This window comes from Hippocampus comes, unplaced genomic scaffold, assembly GCF_001891065.2.
Source record: "Hippocampus comes isolate QL1 unplaced genomic scaffold, H_comes_QL1_v1.1 scaffold112, whole genome shotgun sequence".
NCBI lineage: Eukaryota > Metazoa > Chordata > Actinopteri > Syngnathiformes > Syngnathidae > Hippocampus > Hippocampus comes.
In genome coordinates, this window is record NW_017805841.1 from 81,883 (window position 1) to 99,596 (window position 17,714).

Below are 17,714 nucleotides of genomic sequence, written 5' to 3' on the forward strand. Positions count from 1 at the left end.
CGCCAGTGCTTGCTGGTGTGCCGAGTGAGTGTGTCCGTCGGGAAATTGTGACCTGTTGACACTCCACCAGCCTCCATTATGCCTCAGAAGAGCAAAAGAGACAAGGTAAAGTGCACTTTTGTTTCTCTCGTTTTTGTTCGTTGTCAACTTATTAAACTCGAGTTGCTTTCGTGCGTGTGTGCGTGTGTGTGTGCGTGTATGTTCAATTCAGGATTCCACAAAGTCTGGCAAGACTAAAAAATCTTCAAGTGAAAATGGGCGCGCAGGTGATGATGTAAGTGACACTGTGTTGTTTGTTTTCTCTGAATTAACATTAGGAAAAAACACATTACCACAAACACATTTAAGAACATCACGCTTTTTTGTGGCCAGTAAACCACAGTACACAGATATTAGTTTTATGATTAAAATCCTCTTCTACAGTACCAGTGTCAATTGTTTTTTGAGGGTGTTTTCGCCTACGTGGTTTCCAAGTTGTTTGTCGGATTGTGTCTTCACTTTGATACACGTTCCTATAATCCTGACAATCAGATGGAAAAACATCCCACATACTTCTGCGGATTGTTCATCATTTTCAGTTTGGCATGAACAAGTATTTAATCATTTTCATGCTGCCACAATTCAATGTGCCGTCAATGTGTTCAATGGCATTTTGTCCTTGAGGAAGTTTCTCATGTGACATCACAGCATGATTTTATGACTTTATAGTCCCACCCTGTCCACCATCCTAATACTGCAGGGCAGTACTGGGTGGACTTTTTATGTTCTCTCCGTTCTCTGGCTTCCTCCCACATACCAAAAATATAATGTTGGGTCATTGCAGACTAGATATGGAGGCATGGGAAAAGGGGGTGGGGGGCACGAGTTGTAGATTGGGGAGCCACAATGTACCGGTAATTTGAAATGACATTATGCCATATATCATTTTAAAAAGAACATACCTACAAATGCCATGATAACAAATAAAATAAACTTAACTTCTTTCTAATGTACTGGACCTCTAATCGTAACATGTTTACTTTTTTTCCCTCAAAAATAGGAACTTTTACCTTTTTGTGGCATTTAGGGATACAACATTTAGTTACAGTATTTTTACTTGGTGTAATGATTATGATTGTCCTTGGAATAGTTTCCCCCTTGTGAACACCCAAAATGTCTGCTCTAAATTGTCCATAGGTGTGAATGGAACTATAAATGGTTGTTTGTCTTATGTGTTGTGTGATTGGGTGGTGACCAGGCAAGAGTAAATAATCCCTATTTAGTGCCCAAAATCAGATGGGTTCAGCTCCCTCATGACCCCACTGAGGACAAGTACTATCAAAAATGAATGGATGGATGCATCTATGTCATCTTGAGTGTCATTAAGACCCGATCACTTGCGCAACTGTTTGACGCGTGTGACAGCTTTGTCAGCTCCTTGGATATGCCTGCCCATTCGAGGTTATTGCAAACTCTGCCCAGAGATGCAATAGCCAGCGATTGGATTCCTCCCTGCTGAGAACAACCCGATCTGACGGCGAGCGGAACTTGACCCTTAAGCACATCACCTCGCCTCCTCCAGTCTTCCTCTCAACATTGAATTACCTTGTGCCCTTTCTCCCTGATTGCTTGTTTCTGCAGGCCTCCAACAAAAAAGTACCTCCCGCCACTCAGCTGATGAGGGTAAAACAGCCGGGCTCACACTCAGCTGCTAGGAGGGAGAAGAGATTCAGTTCTTCGTGCTTCGCCCTGAGCACAAACAGAGAGCTGCACAAACTGGATGCACTCGCAGGTATGCTGGTGATACACTCACTGGTCACTTCATTAGGGACACCTGCACAGTCTCATTGGATCCAATATTAGGTGTTCCACACAGTTCTGCGGGTCTCGCGCATTGGTGGGTTTTCTCCACAAATTCCGGTCTCTTTCCACATTCCGAAAACATGCACGGTATCCTCCATGTTTACGAGACATTAAACATAGGGTGACGGCCCGGTGCTCCAGTGGTTAGCACGTCGACCTCGGAGTTCAGAGGTTGTGGGTTCCATCCCGGCACCAGCCTCCTTGTGTGGAGTTTGCATGTTCTCCCCGTGCCTGCGTGGGGTTTTCTCCGAGTACTCCAGTTTCCTCCCACATTCCAAAAATATGCATGGTGGGCTGATTGAACACTCAAAATTGTCCCTCATGTGAGTGTGAGCGCTGATGGTTGTTCGTCTCTGTGTGCCCTGCGATTGGCTGGCAACCAGTTCAGGGTGTCCCCCGCCTACTGCCCGAAGACAGCTGGGATAGGCTCCAGCAAGACCCTTGTGAGGATAAATCGAATCAGAAAATGGATGGATGGATGGATGGATAAACATAGGGCGCATATTCAAGATGGCGGGAAAAGCACTTTTTTCCCTGCACTGGACAAGACTGTGACGCGCCGAAAGGAAGCGGCCATTGGCAAACTTGTATATGGTTAGCTCCATGCTCCATACAAAATAGCATGAGAATGCACGAACACAAAAACATGAACACTTAAATGACAAAAAAATGATGAATATTTTGAAGAATACTGCCGTGTTTTATATAGAAAGCCATAGTTGGCTCAAATGAGCATTGAAGTGTGCTACTTTGCACCAAATCAAGTCGCTATAACAGACTGTATGCAAACAGCGTAAGCTAGCTCCTAACCTACACGACAGCCATAAACATTGGAGAATAAACAGCCGAGTACAAGCCTTAAATAAGATTCCAAAAGTAAAACACAAACAATATCATGAACATTTTTGTGTTCAAGGATGCACATTATCATACAAATTCAAGCTAGTGAGTATTTGTCATGATTAGCTCACTGTCAACACACATGCTAACAAATAGAAACGTGAATCAACCACAGACAGAAAGTACATAAATACACACATAAATAAGTACAGACATTATTGGAACAAAGTTAAAACATTCAAGTTTCTGAAAAGTATAATAATTTCATCCTTTTTCTGAAATAATTCTATGACACTGTCAACAAATGTGGATGCAAATACCAGTGGCACGCAAAGTGGGGACAAGGGGGCCCTGGCATCCACGCGCTTTCTCCTTTTCTCATGTTTCAAATACTTCATGCCCCTCCTCGGCAGACCTTTATTGACCTTTTTGGGGAGATTGCGTGTTTGGCCGACATCAACAGAGGCAATCATATTAACAATTTAGAGCACAGGTGGATCCTCATAACCACCTTTTTAACCTTGAGGTCGCACTACATAATTGATAGGCTGCTGCCCACTGGCTTTATTTGTGATGCAAATGATGTGCAATCAGCTGCATCTCAAGAGCAGATCAGATATTTCCATCACAAGGCTCACGAGATTGCAAGATAATGCTGAGTCTGGCTTGATGTAAGTTGAGGACACATGTGGTCGTCGTGTCCGACCTAAAGGGAGCATCCATGACGGCCCAGAAGCATTTTGTGATATAAATAATACCACTGGTTAGCAAGCACGCCAGCGTTTTCATTTACGGTATTGATTTCCTCAATTTGTGCTTATGGTATTGGTGCCAATTCCGAGGCAAGACAATCAGGTTGAGGTTTGGCAGTTTACATCTATTTTTCATGGCTTCTTTGTTTCCACACAGCATTACACGGATGTGGCCTAAGTGGTTTCCTGTAAACTTGCACTCTTGGTTTTTTTGTACTTTTGTACTCAAAGGAGGCTCGGGAAGAATACGTGTTGTGTACTCCAAAGGACTTTTGGTCCAACTTGTGACAGTGAGCCACCCCCACCACTGTTTCATCTTTAATTGATTTCATTCAAATCTTTTTTGTATTTTATCCAAAACATTTAATTTTAAACATATATTTAAATCATTGATTTAATATAATAAGTTATTTCTTAATATGCACAATATTTGCTTCATTTATAAAAATAATAAAAAAATCTTTGAATGTATGAGTGAGATAAGCAAAGATCAACAACTTGGCAAACAACTCCATGTTTAGTTGTAAAAGCACACTCACCATTTGTGAAAAGGGGGGACTTAAATAAGCAGTTTCCCTGACCTTTAAATCCATGGTCTGGAAAAATAACAACAACACATTCATGAGGAGGAAAATCCTTGAGTGTGGTCACAAATAACACTCGTGACAACACAAGAACTACTTGGCGTCAGCAGTCGGCGGTGGAGAAAAGGTGGAGAAAAGTCGTGCCGAAAGCCCACTTACAATGTTGCAACTAATATCTTGTCTTTAGGAATAGCTTCGATTTTTGCCGTCATGCTTGAGACATATAACATATTTTAACTCCTTTTTTCATTAAAAAAATGATTCATTATTATGGTTGTTACGGATTTTGTTTCTATTTGCTGTTGACGTCACAGTAATTTTCCCTTCGTCTTCAGTCTCAATGTTAGACTCACCAGATTCTTGTTAGCCGCTTGTCATGATTAGTTGCATTGGTTTCATATTAGGGCAGCCCGGTGGTCCAGTGGTTCCCGTGTCGACCTCACAGTGCAGAGGTACCGGGTTCAATTCCAGCTTCGGCTTTCCTGTGTGGAGTTTGCATGTTCTCCTCGTGCCTGCGTGGGTTTTCTCCGGGTCCTCCGGTTTCCTCCCACATGCCAAAAACATGCATGACAGGCTGCTTGAACACTCAAAATTGTCACTAGGCGTGAGCGCAGCTAAGCAATCATGTTTTCTCTTTCTAATGTTATCACACAGTATTGTAATGCATTGAGTGGTTTGAGTGTAGCATTCTGCGACGACCAAACAAGTCAGTAGGTCAACACTGCATGTTTCATGACCCTGAATGACTGATGGTTCATCGGCAACTACAGACTCTGCTGCCACGCTCTGTTTCTAGGTAGAAGTGCAAATTATGGACTATGTTTTTTTTTTTAATTTGAAATAAAATTCATTTTAAACATGAAATATAATCACAATACATGACCTAGTCACACTGAAAAAGAGTGTTGAATTGACAGGATAAAATACAACACATTATTTTCAGTGTATATTAGTGCAGCATTTATGTTGAAACTGCGCCTAATGTGAGAGTGGCTTACAAAAATATTAAATATACTTTTTGTGAATAAATTTGTTGTTTTTGATGAACACATGAGCCTCCTAGCTTGTACATTTTAGTGTTGCTTATGATGGTGCTATGGAGAGCCAAGTATTTGTTTTAGATGGTAATTGGTGTAAAAAGAGAGCCACTGATTTGTTTATTTTTGGATTGTCACAAGCAAGTAGTTGGATCAGCATTGTGGGTTTCTTTTTTTTGGGGGGGGGTTCATTGAATTTGTTGAAGAGACAGAAAGTATTGTCGTCTTCTTCACCCTGGGTGGGGAATTCTCTATCCAGTGCACAATAAGTCAAGTCTAAAATGGCCTTGGCGGATTCTACTCTGAGCTGATCCAATCAAACAGTAAGTGGCAGCTTTCAAAACACTGTTGCCTGTTGTCATGGCTGTGGAATGTAGAACAAGTAGTCGCTCTTTGAGGAGCTTTGGAGCATTGCAGAGAGGACAGAACTGCATAGATGCACTTGGACTCTCATCCCCTCTTTCTCTTTCCACTACAGTGAAACCTCCCAAGTCAAATATGTCCAAAGTAGTACAACTTGGAGTTAAACCAAACACTGTCGAGAAGACTAACTAAAACAAACTAACAACGAAACTAGAAATAGTAGGAAAGTGCCTGGCCGATCAGTACAATGTGAGCACTGTCTTTATGAATGTCAAAGGCAGCACTCTCGGTGTTCAGTATTATAGTTTAAGTGGGGCAGATCAAATACATGTGGGGGGCCAAATATTGTTAGCCTTCAGTACATATTTTTGATTATCCTAGACTCGACTTGCGCAGCACTGACACGCGTAATTGACACGTTAAACAACCAACAGTAAATGCTGTATCACCAATGTAGCATAACGCAACGTCACTGAAACACTTGACTATACAACTTATGAGGTGTAACACCAGAAATAAAATCAAATGCGTATAGACCCAGCCAGTGTTGATCAGACCCTGGATTGTCTCCCAGTGGCACTGGCCCACAGATCACTCCTCCTGATCCAGAGCCATCTAGAGCAGGGGTCCCCAACCGCCGGTCCGCGGACCGGCGGGGGGGGGGCCCCCCCCCGCCGGTCCGCGGACCGGCGGGGGGGGGGCCCCCCCCCGCCGGTCCGCGGACCGGCGGGGGGGGGGCCCCCCCCCGCCGGTCCGCGGACCGGCGGGGGGGGGGCCCCCCCCCGCCGGTCCGCGGACCGGCGGGGGGGGGGCCCCCCCCCGCCGGTCCGCGGACCGGCGGGGGGGGGGCCCCCCCCCGCCGGTCCGCGGACCGGCGGGGGGGGGGCCCCCCCCCGCCGGTCCGCGGACCGGCGGGGGGGGGGCCCCCCCCCGCCGGTCCGCGGACCGGCGGGGGGGGGGCCCCCCCCCGCCGGTCCGCGGACCGGCGGGGGGGGGGCCCCCCCCCGCCGGTCCGCGGACCGGCGGGGGGGGGGCCCCCCCCCGCCGGTCCGCGGACCGGCGGGGGGGGGGCCCCCCCCCGCCGGTCCGCGGACCGGCGGGGGGGGGGCCCCCCCCCGCCGGTCCGCGGACCGGCGGGGGGGGGGCCCCCCCCCGCCGGTCCGCGGACCGGCGGGGGGGGGGCCCCCCCCCGCCGGTCCGCGGACCGGCGGGGGGGGGGCCCCCCCCCGCCGGTCCGCGGACCGGCGGGGGGGGGGCCCCCCCCCGCCGGTCCGCGGACCGGCGGGGGGGGGGCCCCCCCCCGCCGGTCCGCGGACCGGCGGTTGGGGACCCCTGATCTAGAGGCTCTCTCTGCTGCCTCCATGGTGGCCTTGATGGGCTTCAATGTGCTCACAGCATGTCTTCCAGCCTCCTCTTGGTACTGCTCGACTAGGTTCTGGTACTTTGACCACTTCCGCTCATTCTCCTCCTCCGTGCGAGCCGAACTGTTGGTTCTATCAATAGCACCCATCTTGAAAATACTGATGTCGGCACGATGTCTGGCCTCAATGAAGTTGTTGTGACGTGGACTGCGCGCACCTCCTTCAGGACTAGCTGGCGTTGTCCTTGCCATGTGCCTTCTTGGGGAAAGGTTCCAAGCCCAGCGTGACCCGTTGCCACTGTGTCCACCTGCACTCCGTTTCAGCTGCCTTGACTACCATGTTCATGGCTAGGGCAAAGAGGCTAACTGAGATTGTGCACCCAGTTATAATGCCCTTTTTGAGCCTATGCCAATCTGATGTAATGCCTGTAAATCTTGAGTCAGAAGTTCCCATAGTAATTCAGGATGAGGTCCTTGATGTTCTTGGGTACATGGTGTCGGTCCAGGGTAGTCTCCACAGGTGCTGGTTTGGTTGATGGTTTCGGCTACCATGTCAGATTGAGGCGGCCCGGTGGGCCAGTGGTTAGTCGTAGGTTCGATCCCGGCTCCAGCCTTCCTGTGTGCAGTTTGCATGTTCTCCCCGGGCCTGCGTGGGTTTTCTCCGGGTACTCCGGTTTCCTCCCACATTCCAAAAACATGCAGTGAGTGTGAGCGCGGATGGTTGTTCGTCTCTTTGTGCACTGCGATTGGCTGGCAACCGGTTCAGGGTGTTTGTTCCCCGCCTACTTCCCGAAGACAGCTGGGATAGACTCCAACACCACCCCCCGCGACCCTTGTGAGGATAAAGCGGTTCAGAAAATGGATGGATGGATGTTAGATTGAGTCCCTACTGAAGACCCAGGTACCAAATTCCCCCACCCCTCCACTGTGTCGAACTCAGCAGAATGACTAGGGATGTAACAATGACGATATCACAATCACAATGGTAAAATTGCCACAAGATTGTCGTTGTCATGTTACAATATTAAAATCAGCACATCTCTGTGAAAAAAAAAAAAACATTAATTTTCACCCGCTTCAACCAAACAAATTACTTGCGCCACTGGGCCAATAGGAACACATGACATGAAAATGACTGGCTAAGCGTATTTCTTTGTCACGCTGTTATTTTGTACAAAACAAAGTATTGTGCTTTTTTTTCTTTCAATATCATGATTTTTTTTTTACAATATTGTCATTTTTATACAGTATCATGAGACTTTTCATATTGCCAACCTCCCGACAATATTGTGATAGTTACCATATCGTGAGGTTCATATCGTGATAATATGACTTTTGGATATCTTCCCGTCCCCAGAAGAACATAAGGAAAACATTTTTAAAGACTCGCTTTCAATACGCTGACAGCCAGTAATTTTCAGATGCAAATCCTTCACCAAATGATACAGACATCCATCCAAATGGAGCAAAGTGTGGAATACACACAAATCGATTCCGCTCTTTAATGTGTGCAAATGCCTGGCTGCCTGGGCCAGGCAGCGTCACCAGAGACAAGTAACTGAGGGGCGGAGCCAAGGCAAAGAAGAAGAAAAAAATCCAGAACATATCGCCCCTTTGGCTCGTCTCAGCCAATCGCCTTCTCAGTTTATGGGAGCGCTCTTCGCTATTGCGTCGAAACGATCCGAAATCAGCCAATGGGCGCTGTCCTATTTTGTGACGTCACAAAGTAGCCAGTTCCCTCCAGCGGCAGGCAGCTTCATTTTCTGATCTGCTTTGTGCTAAAATGGAGGCTGGCCTCTCACCCTGAGTGGATCGCCTTCCTGGTTGAGGTTTACATGTTGACATGCAATAAATCTGCAGACAGAATGGTTGTGGATGCGCCAAATTCCAACGGGCCTTTTCAGCCGGTGGCCCTGATGCACTTCAGAGGTATGTACGGGCAAATGATTCCTCTTGTGTTGTCGCGGGGAATTAAGGGAGAAAGGTGTATGTGTGTGTGCGTGTGTTGCTGTGCTCAGCTTTTCCTCCACCACTCGCAGTTTGGCACTAGCGCGTTTAGCTGCGTAAAATCAGGCCCGGTGTACTCATCAGCAAGCGCGGGGCCGCTAACCGTCTGCCTTTCACGTTTTGTCGGTGACGCGGGTACGTTAAATGCTCGTTTTTACTTGCTGGCTAACGAGCTAGCCACACTGTGTTGCCCATCCCCCAGCGACGACCAGTGACGCGAACGGAAGTGATGTTTGAGACCCAAGACGGGCTCCAGTTGACATGTTGGTGACTTAAAAAAAAAAAAAAAGAATCTTAGCTGGTTTTCTGTTTACAAGTTATGAATTCTCAGGAGTTAAGATTTTGCGTATGTCCGTTCGTGCTTGCTTTCCCCTTCAGAGGATTTCAAGGGCACTCATCTTCAAAGACATTTCTCAAACTCATAAGTGTCAAATGAATCAAGTGTGCCAATTATTTGCCTTGAATTAGTGCAAGATACTGGACAGAGAAATGGATGAGCGAGAAACAAATTCTGCGATTAATTTGTTGAGGAGGAAGTCACACGAATTTTGTGTACTTTGACCCATCGACAAACTGGACTTATGAATGTTGTGCCCCCAAATACCTGATTATGTGGCAGCATAAAACTCCAAATTTTGACATACTGCAATTTTTGAACTCAAGGGGAAGTTAACATTTCCTTGACAAAATGTTCTATGCACCCCAGTAGTCCAGACATGGAATTCTGATTCATATTGCGGTCCTGGCATAAAATTAGGCAGCAAAATCCACTTATTTTTCTCTCTCTTGGAGTGGCCAAATTTTCTTGTGTTCAACTGTAATTTGATCTTCAGTAGACAGAAAATGACAAAATAGCCGCCACCTGAGATGGACAAAAACGTGACCAACTTGCCACCTATCGCGTGAGAACTCCAGGTACAAATTCTGCACAAGTGTGCCGGCTCGTGGTGGAGTGGGTAGAGTGGTCGCCCCCCGCAAGTGATGCTTTATTCCAGCGCGTCACAGATTCAAATTCCCCTCTGAACGTTATTTTATTTGTTTTTAAATTTTGTTTACAATTTCTTTCAGCCAGTCAGGAGTTGTAAATGAGCCGTTTTGTTTCACATGTTTCTTGAAAAATTAAACTGTTGATCATGTTCAATGTAGCTAGTGAAACACAAAAAGGTTAGGGGAAGGATAAATATAGGCTTAAAAATAAAAAGAGGTAACATTTAATATTTAAAACAATGAGGTTGGGGTTAGAGTTAAAAGTTCAAGATTTTGAAAAAAGGGTTATGATTAGAAACCACAAAATTACTGGACATCGATTTTCCTAACAGCCACAGCTGGAATCGGAAGCAAGTTGATGTGGAAACCCCGACTATTGACCAGTCAGAGCCGTGCATGGCAAAATAACACAAGCGCGAGAGTTGCCGGCAAAATAACCACTACCTATTTTATTTCTCTTTCCTCTGCCTCACTCAGAGACATTTCTCACGCTGGTGTCCCCCTTCTCTGTAACATTTTATTTCAAGGTTACTCGTACATCATAAACACAAGAACAATCAGATAAATCCTAGTTCATGGCACATTTGAAGTGACTGGCACGTAACTACTGTATGTTTTTGAAAGTCACATCAGGATCCCTCGCATACATGCCTAAATTCACAGCAACGGGTGCGCATGCTTCGATCACTTGCATTCGATGGTAGAAGGAGATGGTTTTCAGAAAAGTGTTTTGCGCTGTCTTAAGGTGAATTCTTGTGTCGGCGGAGGAGACGTTGAAGTTGCGTGCGCCTGCTGCTTCACGCCAAAAATCAGGATGTGAATTTGGCACCACAGTGTTAAGTTTGCGCAGAGGACTGCTGTGATTAGTGAAACCTGCAGAAAGCTTGGATGATTGGTCTAAGCCGTTAAAAGTTGCTGTTCTTGGATGAAATTACAATTGTGCGTAATTCACAGGCGTTGCTCGAATTTGTGTGAATTGTCTCATTTGCGGCTTTGAATATTCCTGAAGGGACTGGTTAACAACATTCCTGCAAACAGAGAGGAGCTAATTTACAAGAGCAAGGTCGATTTAGTTACGTTCCTGGTCCCTATGGTGACTTGTTTATTAAAAAAGACTGCCATCTTTAATCCCCACTAAGAAACGAACAACATGAAAGAATCATTTTCACCATTTATACACTTTGTAGCAGAAGCTGAATTTTTTTCAGCATATTGAACTAGGGCTGCACAATATTGGAAAAACATCCGATATGGATGTTGAATATAGTGATATTATTACAATATTTAATGTGTATCTAAAGAAATGACATTTTTGTTATGTAAATGCAAGCATGTTTTTTTTATTTTATATTTTTTCCCATGTGGTGAAATAAGCAAGCTCAGTGTATCCTTAGCAAACTAATTGTCATTCGCCTCGATACTCTTCATCCTTTGGAAGGCGTTTCTCATTTAAGGTTGCATATAAGAATACAATTCTGTAAGAAACTTATTGCACATCTTTGCAATGCGTATATTGGACAGGCTATTAGCGCAATGATAATATTTTTTTCGGTATGTTGTGCAGCCCTGTTGGAAACTTTTCAACCGAGGAATGTGCTCCTTGCATCACCTGTACCACTCTTGATAAGAAAAGGGCATGAGATAGCTGCAGCGGTTGCTATAGAACCACCTCAAAACCATCTCAGAGGTCGTTCAAAAGTACAGGCCGTTTGCGAATGTGTTATCACTGTCATCTGATTGACTGACAGGAAGTGCAGTGAGGAACGACGCTGCAAATGCCCACTTTCTAATTTTACACCGGTGAGACAGAGCCGGCCGTCACCAAAGTTATAAAAATAGTCTATACAATAAACATAATAGTGTTTTACAACAGTGAGACAGAGACCGTCACCAAAGTTATAAAAATATAGTCTATACAATAAACATAATAGTGTTTTACAACAACACGGAAGCATATTTATCATTTCAGATGAGCTATTGAATGAAATATTGACATTTTGGAGTAAAAAAGTATCGCACGGCAGGGAAATTTTTCCCATTCCCATTCACTTGATTGAGGGGTCTCCAACATCAAAGCAAAGCCTTGCCACTTGTGAAATGACTGTTTGGAGTCAATTGAAAGCGGCCATAGTGGCCCTAAAAATGCTCAATGTAGGACTGGTTTCTGATTGAAAATACTTATTTTCGGAAAAAAATATGCATCTGCGGCAGTTGATGCGGGTTAATAATTGGGGGAGGGGGACAGACTTGAAATGGTGATTCTTTTTAAATCCCTCCATTCCTTCCTGGAACCCTTTTGACAGTCCCGCTCACGTGTGAACATTTCATTCTTTGGGCGCAGCAATGCCAGACATGCCCTCTCACACTTTGTACAAAGGACTCGGTCGAGTTTGAAAGGCGCCACTGTACTCTGCAACGCGGCCTCAGCTGCAACCCAGGGCGATTATTGATTACATTCTATTGAGCCACACAAGCCGCCGCTGCCTTTTGTGTCTGTCTCAATCATTATGACCCTTGCATACAAGCAATGTTTTTGACATGTTCTTTTGCGAATTGTACTGTGAAAAGGTACGCTTGTTTTGTTCTTGGTAAATCACCTCTCTTTGAGTAGTGTTCGAAGTGAAATGGGAATATGACCCTTGATCAACCACTTGGACGGACAAAACTTGCCACCTGTGAATGTAAGGCTACAATCAAACTGCAGGCAAATGCGATGCAAATCCTATGTATGCATTTATTTATTTCTGTACTTTCTGTATTTCTGTAATGACGATTCATGCTCACAGTCACACCTAGGGACAATTTTGAGTATTCCATTAAACTGCCATGCATGCTTTTGGAATGTGGGAGAAAACCGGAGTACCCGGAGAAAACCCACGCAGGCATGAGGAGAACATGGAAACTGCACACAGGAAGGCTAGAGATGGAATCAAAGCCTGCACCTCTGCGCTGTGCTAACCAGTGGACCCACCGCGCCGCCCCTATGTATTATCAAAAGTCCAATCTGCGCTCCGTGCGGCAATGTCGTGACATCATTTTCAGTCGCCGTTGGGGCTGGGCGATATGACTGAAAAGTATATCGCGATATAGGTATTTCATGTGCAGTATTAGGTTCACACGGCAGACGAATTTAGGTAGCAATTAATATGAAATGTGAACAATTACACACCCCAAAAAAATCGGATTCCATCCAAAAATCTGAATTGAGCTTTAAGACCTTCAGTGTGAACGTAGTCCAAGAGAGACAATGTCTCCTCAGTTTGGCTGCTTTCATTGCTTGCTCAACTTCAATGTAATCCCCCACCCCACTTTTTTTTTTTTAAATTGTCTCTCTACCAAAATCTTGGTCACGATAAAGGAAAAGAACAACACAATAAACTAGCAAAAATGGGTATTTAAAAAAAACACTGGAGAGCATTTTCAGAAACGGGCTGAATAATAGGGAGAAGCTTCAGAATGGGCAGACGCACATCAGGTCCGGGTTTATTGCTAGTTCACTGGCAAGCACAACCCGTAATATATTGTGGCAGGCTCACAAATGAGTTAATGAAGCCATCAAAACTGCTTCGCCACTTGCATCCGACATTCAAAAGGTGAGCCATTAAATTTTTTTCAAAGAAGAAGAAAAAAACAAATATTACCTCAAGGTGGGACAGACTCAGTGAAGGGAAACAGCATATAAGCGTAATAGTGAATCGTACGGCTGCTGAGCCATGTTGTGGTGGCCCTTTGTGCATTTCTAACAGTGTTGCATACAAGAAGGCCTTCACCTTGCAGCAGTGGTTGTGTTAATGCTGCTTGTGTTGCAAACGTTTGCCTGCAAAGCTGCACAAATCCCGGATGCAATCACAAGTTGCTCTCTCTTATGCTCGCAAACCTCTAACGTTCTGTCCCCCTTACCGAAGTGCGTAAATATCGTATCTGTCGGTTCTTTACTTTGACGGTAAGAGATTCTAATTTCAGCCACACCCAAGCAAAAGCGGTTCCAATGTGACTGGTGATTTATTGGCGTCTTTTGTTTTGAACAGACAGTCGGTGTAATTCTGCTCTGTTCTCCGTGACAAACTAGTCTGTCTGTGTTCGCACATGCCCTCCCCCACAGCGCTCAAATGGGGGTTACATTAATAGAAGTCACATTGTGGTTCCTGTCGATGTTGTGATCACCATTCAGAGTCTCTGTCTGTTACACAACGTGCCGAAAAGTATTTTGGCGACTGCTCAAAGTTTATTCCGCAGTCAGATAGGAATTATGTAAACGCAGGAGCGATGCAGAACGGAATCAGACTTGGATGTCAATTTTGGACATACATTGGTGTCTTGAGATGCGAGTGCCCTGACTTTTTTTTTTTTTTTTTAAATGACATAATTAGACTACTTAATGCCTTGCAAAAACGACATTTTGAGGCCCGCTGTTGTCGTGAATGAGGGAAATCGCGTGTTGGTGTCTTGTCATCATGAAATCCCAAACTTTCGAACTGATGGTCGGTCTAAAGTGTCCCTTTCATTCCTCAGAGGCATGTTTGTACACTGCTTGGAATCACAAGATAGCCTCGCTTGTTTTACAACTTGATGATTTGGCAATCTCCCTTATTCCCCAAAGAGGCGTGCCACAAAATGGTCTCCCTCCACGCACCAACCTTCTCGAATTGCCGCGCTAACAAACCCGTTTAATTGGACACGAGTTGAACTCAAATGCTGTCTCAATACTTTTGTCCACAACTCTCTGTAAAGTACATTGAGAGGCTGCGTTTTTTTGGGATTCGGTGACACCGGATACTTGCTCTCTTGTCCATCTAAATGAGCGACGCTAGCTAGCGTTGTGTGAAATTGGAGCCGTAGCATTCTTTTGAGCCCTTTCAAGTGCAACAACACAGGTTTTAATGTACACTGCTTTCTTTGAAAAAGTATTTTGCCACCTTCTAAAATTCTTGTTTCTGTATAGTCACCCCCGACCCCACCCCTTGAATGTTTAGGATAAAGCCATCTGACCCTTTTGTGAAGAACTACTTGCCCCCATGTTAAATCATGAATTTACTGTGGCTAATTACATTTTTCAGTTCCGTTTTTTGATCGACTGTGAGTTGTTGTTTTTTTTTTTTTTTTTGTAAATTGTGAAATACCCTAGAACTATAATCCTATAACGTAGGTAGTATCATACAGGTGGCAGTATAAGAGCCATTGGAAAAAAGAACAATTAGAACACGACTCTGCCTTGCACTTGTTGACTCATTTAATAAACGACCGTGTCCCTTGTGTCATTTCCTCTGCTCGTTTGTTTACACATGGAAATGAAGCGAAACAGGAAGTTCTGTAACAACCACGTACCAATAATAGCGACCACCATTTTTTTTTTTCCTTTGTCTCGTGCTACGCGCATCTGGGCCGTGACCGTTCACCCACTTCCCAAATCCCTCGTCCTCACATCTCTCTTCTTAACGTCCACTTGCCTGCTCTGGGTTTCGAATAGTCCCGACACTTGAGTCTTCACGACTTATTTGCCAGCTCGCATCTCTCTCTCATTCAGTCGCTGTGTTCCGTATTCGTTCTAGTTGGTCCTACCCCGTCCTCCCCTTGAGCTCACCCTCCTTCTCGCTAAAACATGGCGTCCCCTCGTCCCATATTCCCAACTGCTTCGTTTATCAGGTGTCGCTCGAGATGCCATGTTTGACCCTGTTCTCCTGCCTGCTGGCTGTTCCCGCAGACGTGGCCCCCGCGGAGCAAGAGAAGCTATTCATCCAGAAGCTGCGGCAGTGCTGCGTCCTCTTTGACTTCCTGTCCGACCCGCTGAGTGACCTGAAATGGAAGGAGGTGAAGCGGGCGGCACTGAGCGAGATGGTGGAGTACATCACCCATAATAGGAATGTCATCACAGAGCCCATCTACCCGGAGGTGGTTCACATGGTCAGTGGAGCGCCTGGCTGTTTGGGCAGAGTTCGGAAGGGTCTGTCTGTGTCCAAAGACGATGATGCGGGTGAAAGTCGGTCATAGAATAGGGGCTGGCGGGCTGCTTGGCTAAGTTTTAGTTTACGTGACATCAATTTAATTAACCTTCTAATAGCAGTGTGCACAAAGCCATAATTGGATGGTAAATTAAGATGTGGGTGAGGGGGGTGGAAACTTGGTCGACACTTTTGGCCGTTTATTGAATGGGACAGTCAAACGCACTAACACACAAATGCAAAATGCAACGGCTATAGCAGTTCAAAACTTGCATCCAGAGGCTCTTGCGTCATTTCAAGGCACCCAGCTCGGTTTGCAATTTCCACCTTGTCCCAACTAGGCACGGGCAGCTCAACATCTACATTATATTTTATTAAATGGTGAAAAAGGGATCAGCTTTTTTTTTTTTTTTTTTTTTTTCTGCACCTGTGCGCAGCATTTCCACATGCTGATGGGACTTGCAGTTGAAGTGCCGGTCTCAAGCAATACTGTCATTGTAATGATGGGAATAAAGTTAGAAATTTGGGGGGGTATTTGCTGTCCCACGTGTGCAGTGTGTTGATTGCTTGGCAACCTGGTCAAGTACTCTGTTATGAGCACGGTATTTTCTGGTAAAATTGCTTGTCGTGGATTTTTCTTTTCTTTTCTTTTTTTTTTTTTTAAGTAAAAAACAAAAATGCAAACTCCTTCAAAGTGGCCTATATTTTTTTTTTTCTGTGCCATGCTGGAACCTCATAAGTCACAATCTGGTACAATACAAAAATCTATACTCTTGCTCAGTCCACACGGAGTGGTAATTATTTTTACAAATCAGTGACCAATCTAAAATGTTGAAAATGGATTTCTCTCTTTGTTGATGGAATGTTATTGGTTGAACAAAGATGCTGTTTGGGGTCTTTAAAGTACTACAGTATTTTGGAAGTACAAGGTTTTGTCCTGACTCCAGTGAAATGTGCATGTGTTTATGTGGGCATGCGTAGCCTATATGTTTCTAAGTGGGAGAATTTAACAAACCGCAGGCTCGTCAAATATTTCCTGTTCTCACTATGATAATTGATGTCAGAAAAACGTTTCTTGTCTCTTGCAGAGCGGTTGTAATGATGCGCTCTGATTATTAGCTAGTGTTTCCAACACAGGGATTTCCCTGCTCACAAAGGAAGTGCCGAAGTTGACATTTGGAGCATAAGCAGCTGTCTGTTGCCCGTCGTCCTTATGACGGCTTTTCCACAGCCAGTCTAAAGAAATTTCAGATACCAAAGCCGACATTAGCATGTAGTCTTGTGTAGACCTTTCAATTTCCATTATCACTTCACGCATCTTTGCCGGTCTGACGTGTAGCGCCGCCACAACAAGCCTATATACCTTGCAGTCCTGTCGAACAAGGCTTAGAGTGTCTCAGTGGACCACCTGCACTGTCCCATGATTGCCCAGTCGGCTACAGCAGCCCACAGGGGAGTCAGTTGACATGCGAGAGGCCACATTACCGCACACACGCACGCATTATTATCAGCCAAACCCCTTGCAGCCCACAGTTCCAGGAGCTTATAAATAAAATCGACTTTTGACTGATAGATGAGAAGATAAAGGGTTTGTACATTTACTCTTTCTAGAGGCCGGTTGTTTTCTGCTCCTCATCCGTCTGGCCTAATGTTACAGCGTTGTTTTGTTAATGAGCGGCGGCCTTCTGCAGTTATTTGAAGATTGACGCGTCTGTAGCACGTAGCATATGCGCACCATATTTCATAGTCGGTGCTTTTGCTCAGTGTATGGGTGGTGTTTGAAAATGTTTGCGTTATGTGTCACCAATTGTATTTTGTTGACTTTCAGCAAGCTTGCGTTGTTGGATTATTTCAGATGTGTGCTTACGCTGCATTAGCAAAGATCTGATACGGATACATTTTTTAATCCAGACTTGGAAGAGGCCTGACTCCATCCTCAAAATATCAGGGTTTTTTTTTTTTTTTTTTTTTTTTTTTTTTTTTTTTTTTTTGTTTCCACCACC

The 17,714-nt window shown here is 45.1% G+C and overlaps 1 protein-coding gene across 5 annotated transcripts in view; it reads left to right on the forward strand.

Moving 5' to 3' along the window:
- ppp2r5ca (protein phosphatase 2, regulatory subunit B', gamma a) overlaps positions 1-17,714 on the forward strand; it is a 25,826-nt gene continuing 8,112 nt past the window's right edge. For 2 of the 5 annotated variants that reach the window (XM_019888348.1, XM_019888351.1), the window contains exons 1-2: positions 1,749-1,771; positions 15,474-15,673. In XM_019888348.1, the coding sequence (XP_019743907.1) occupies positions 15,605-15,673 (69 nt within the window). In that variant the 5' untranslated portion in view covers positions 1,749-1,771; positions 15,474-15,604. Of the gene's footprint in view, positions 106-211; positions 275-1,620; positions 1,772-8,515; positions 8,708-15,473; positions 15,674-17,714 lie in introns of those variants that run through there. The other 3 variants (XM_019888347.1, XM_019888349.1, XM_019888352.1) reach the window with 3 other exon arrangements.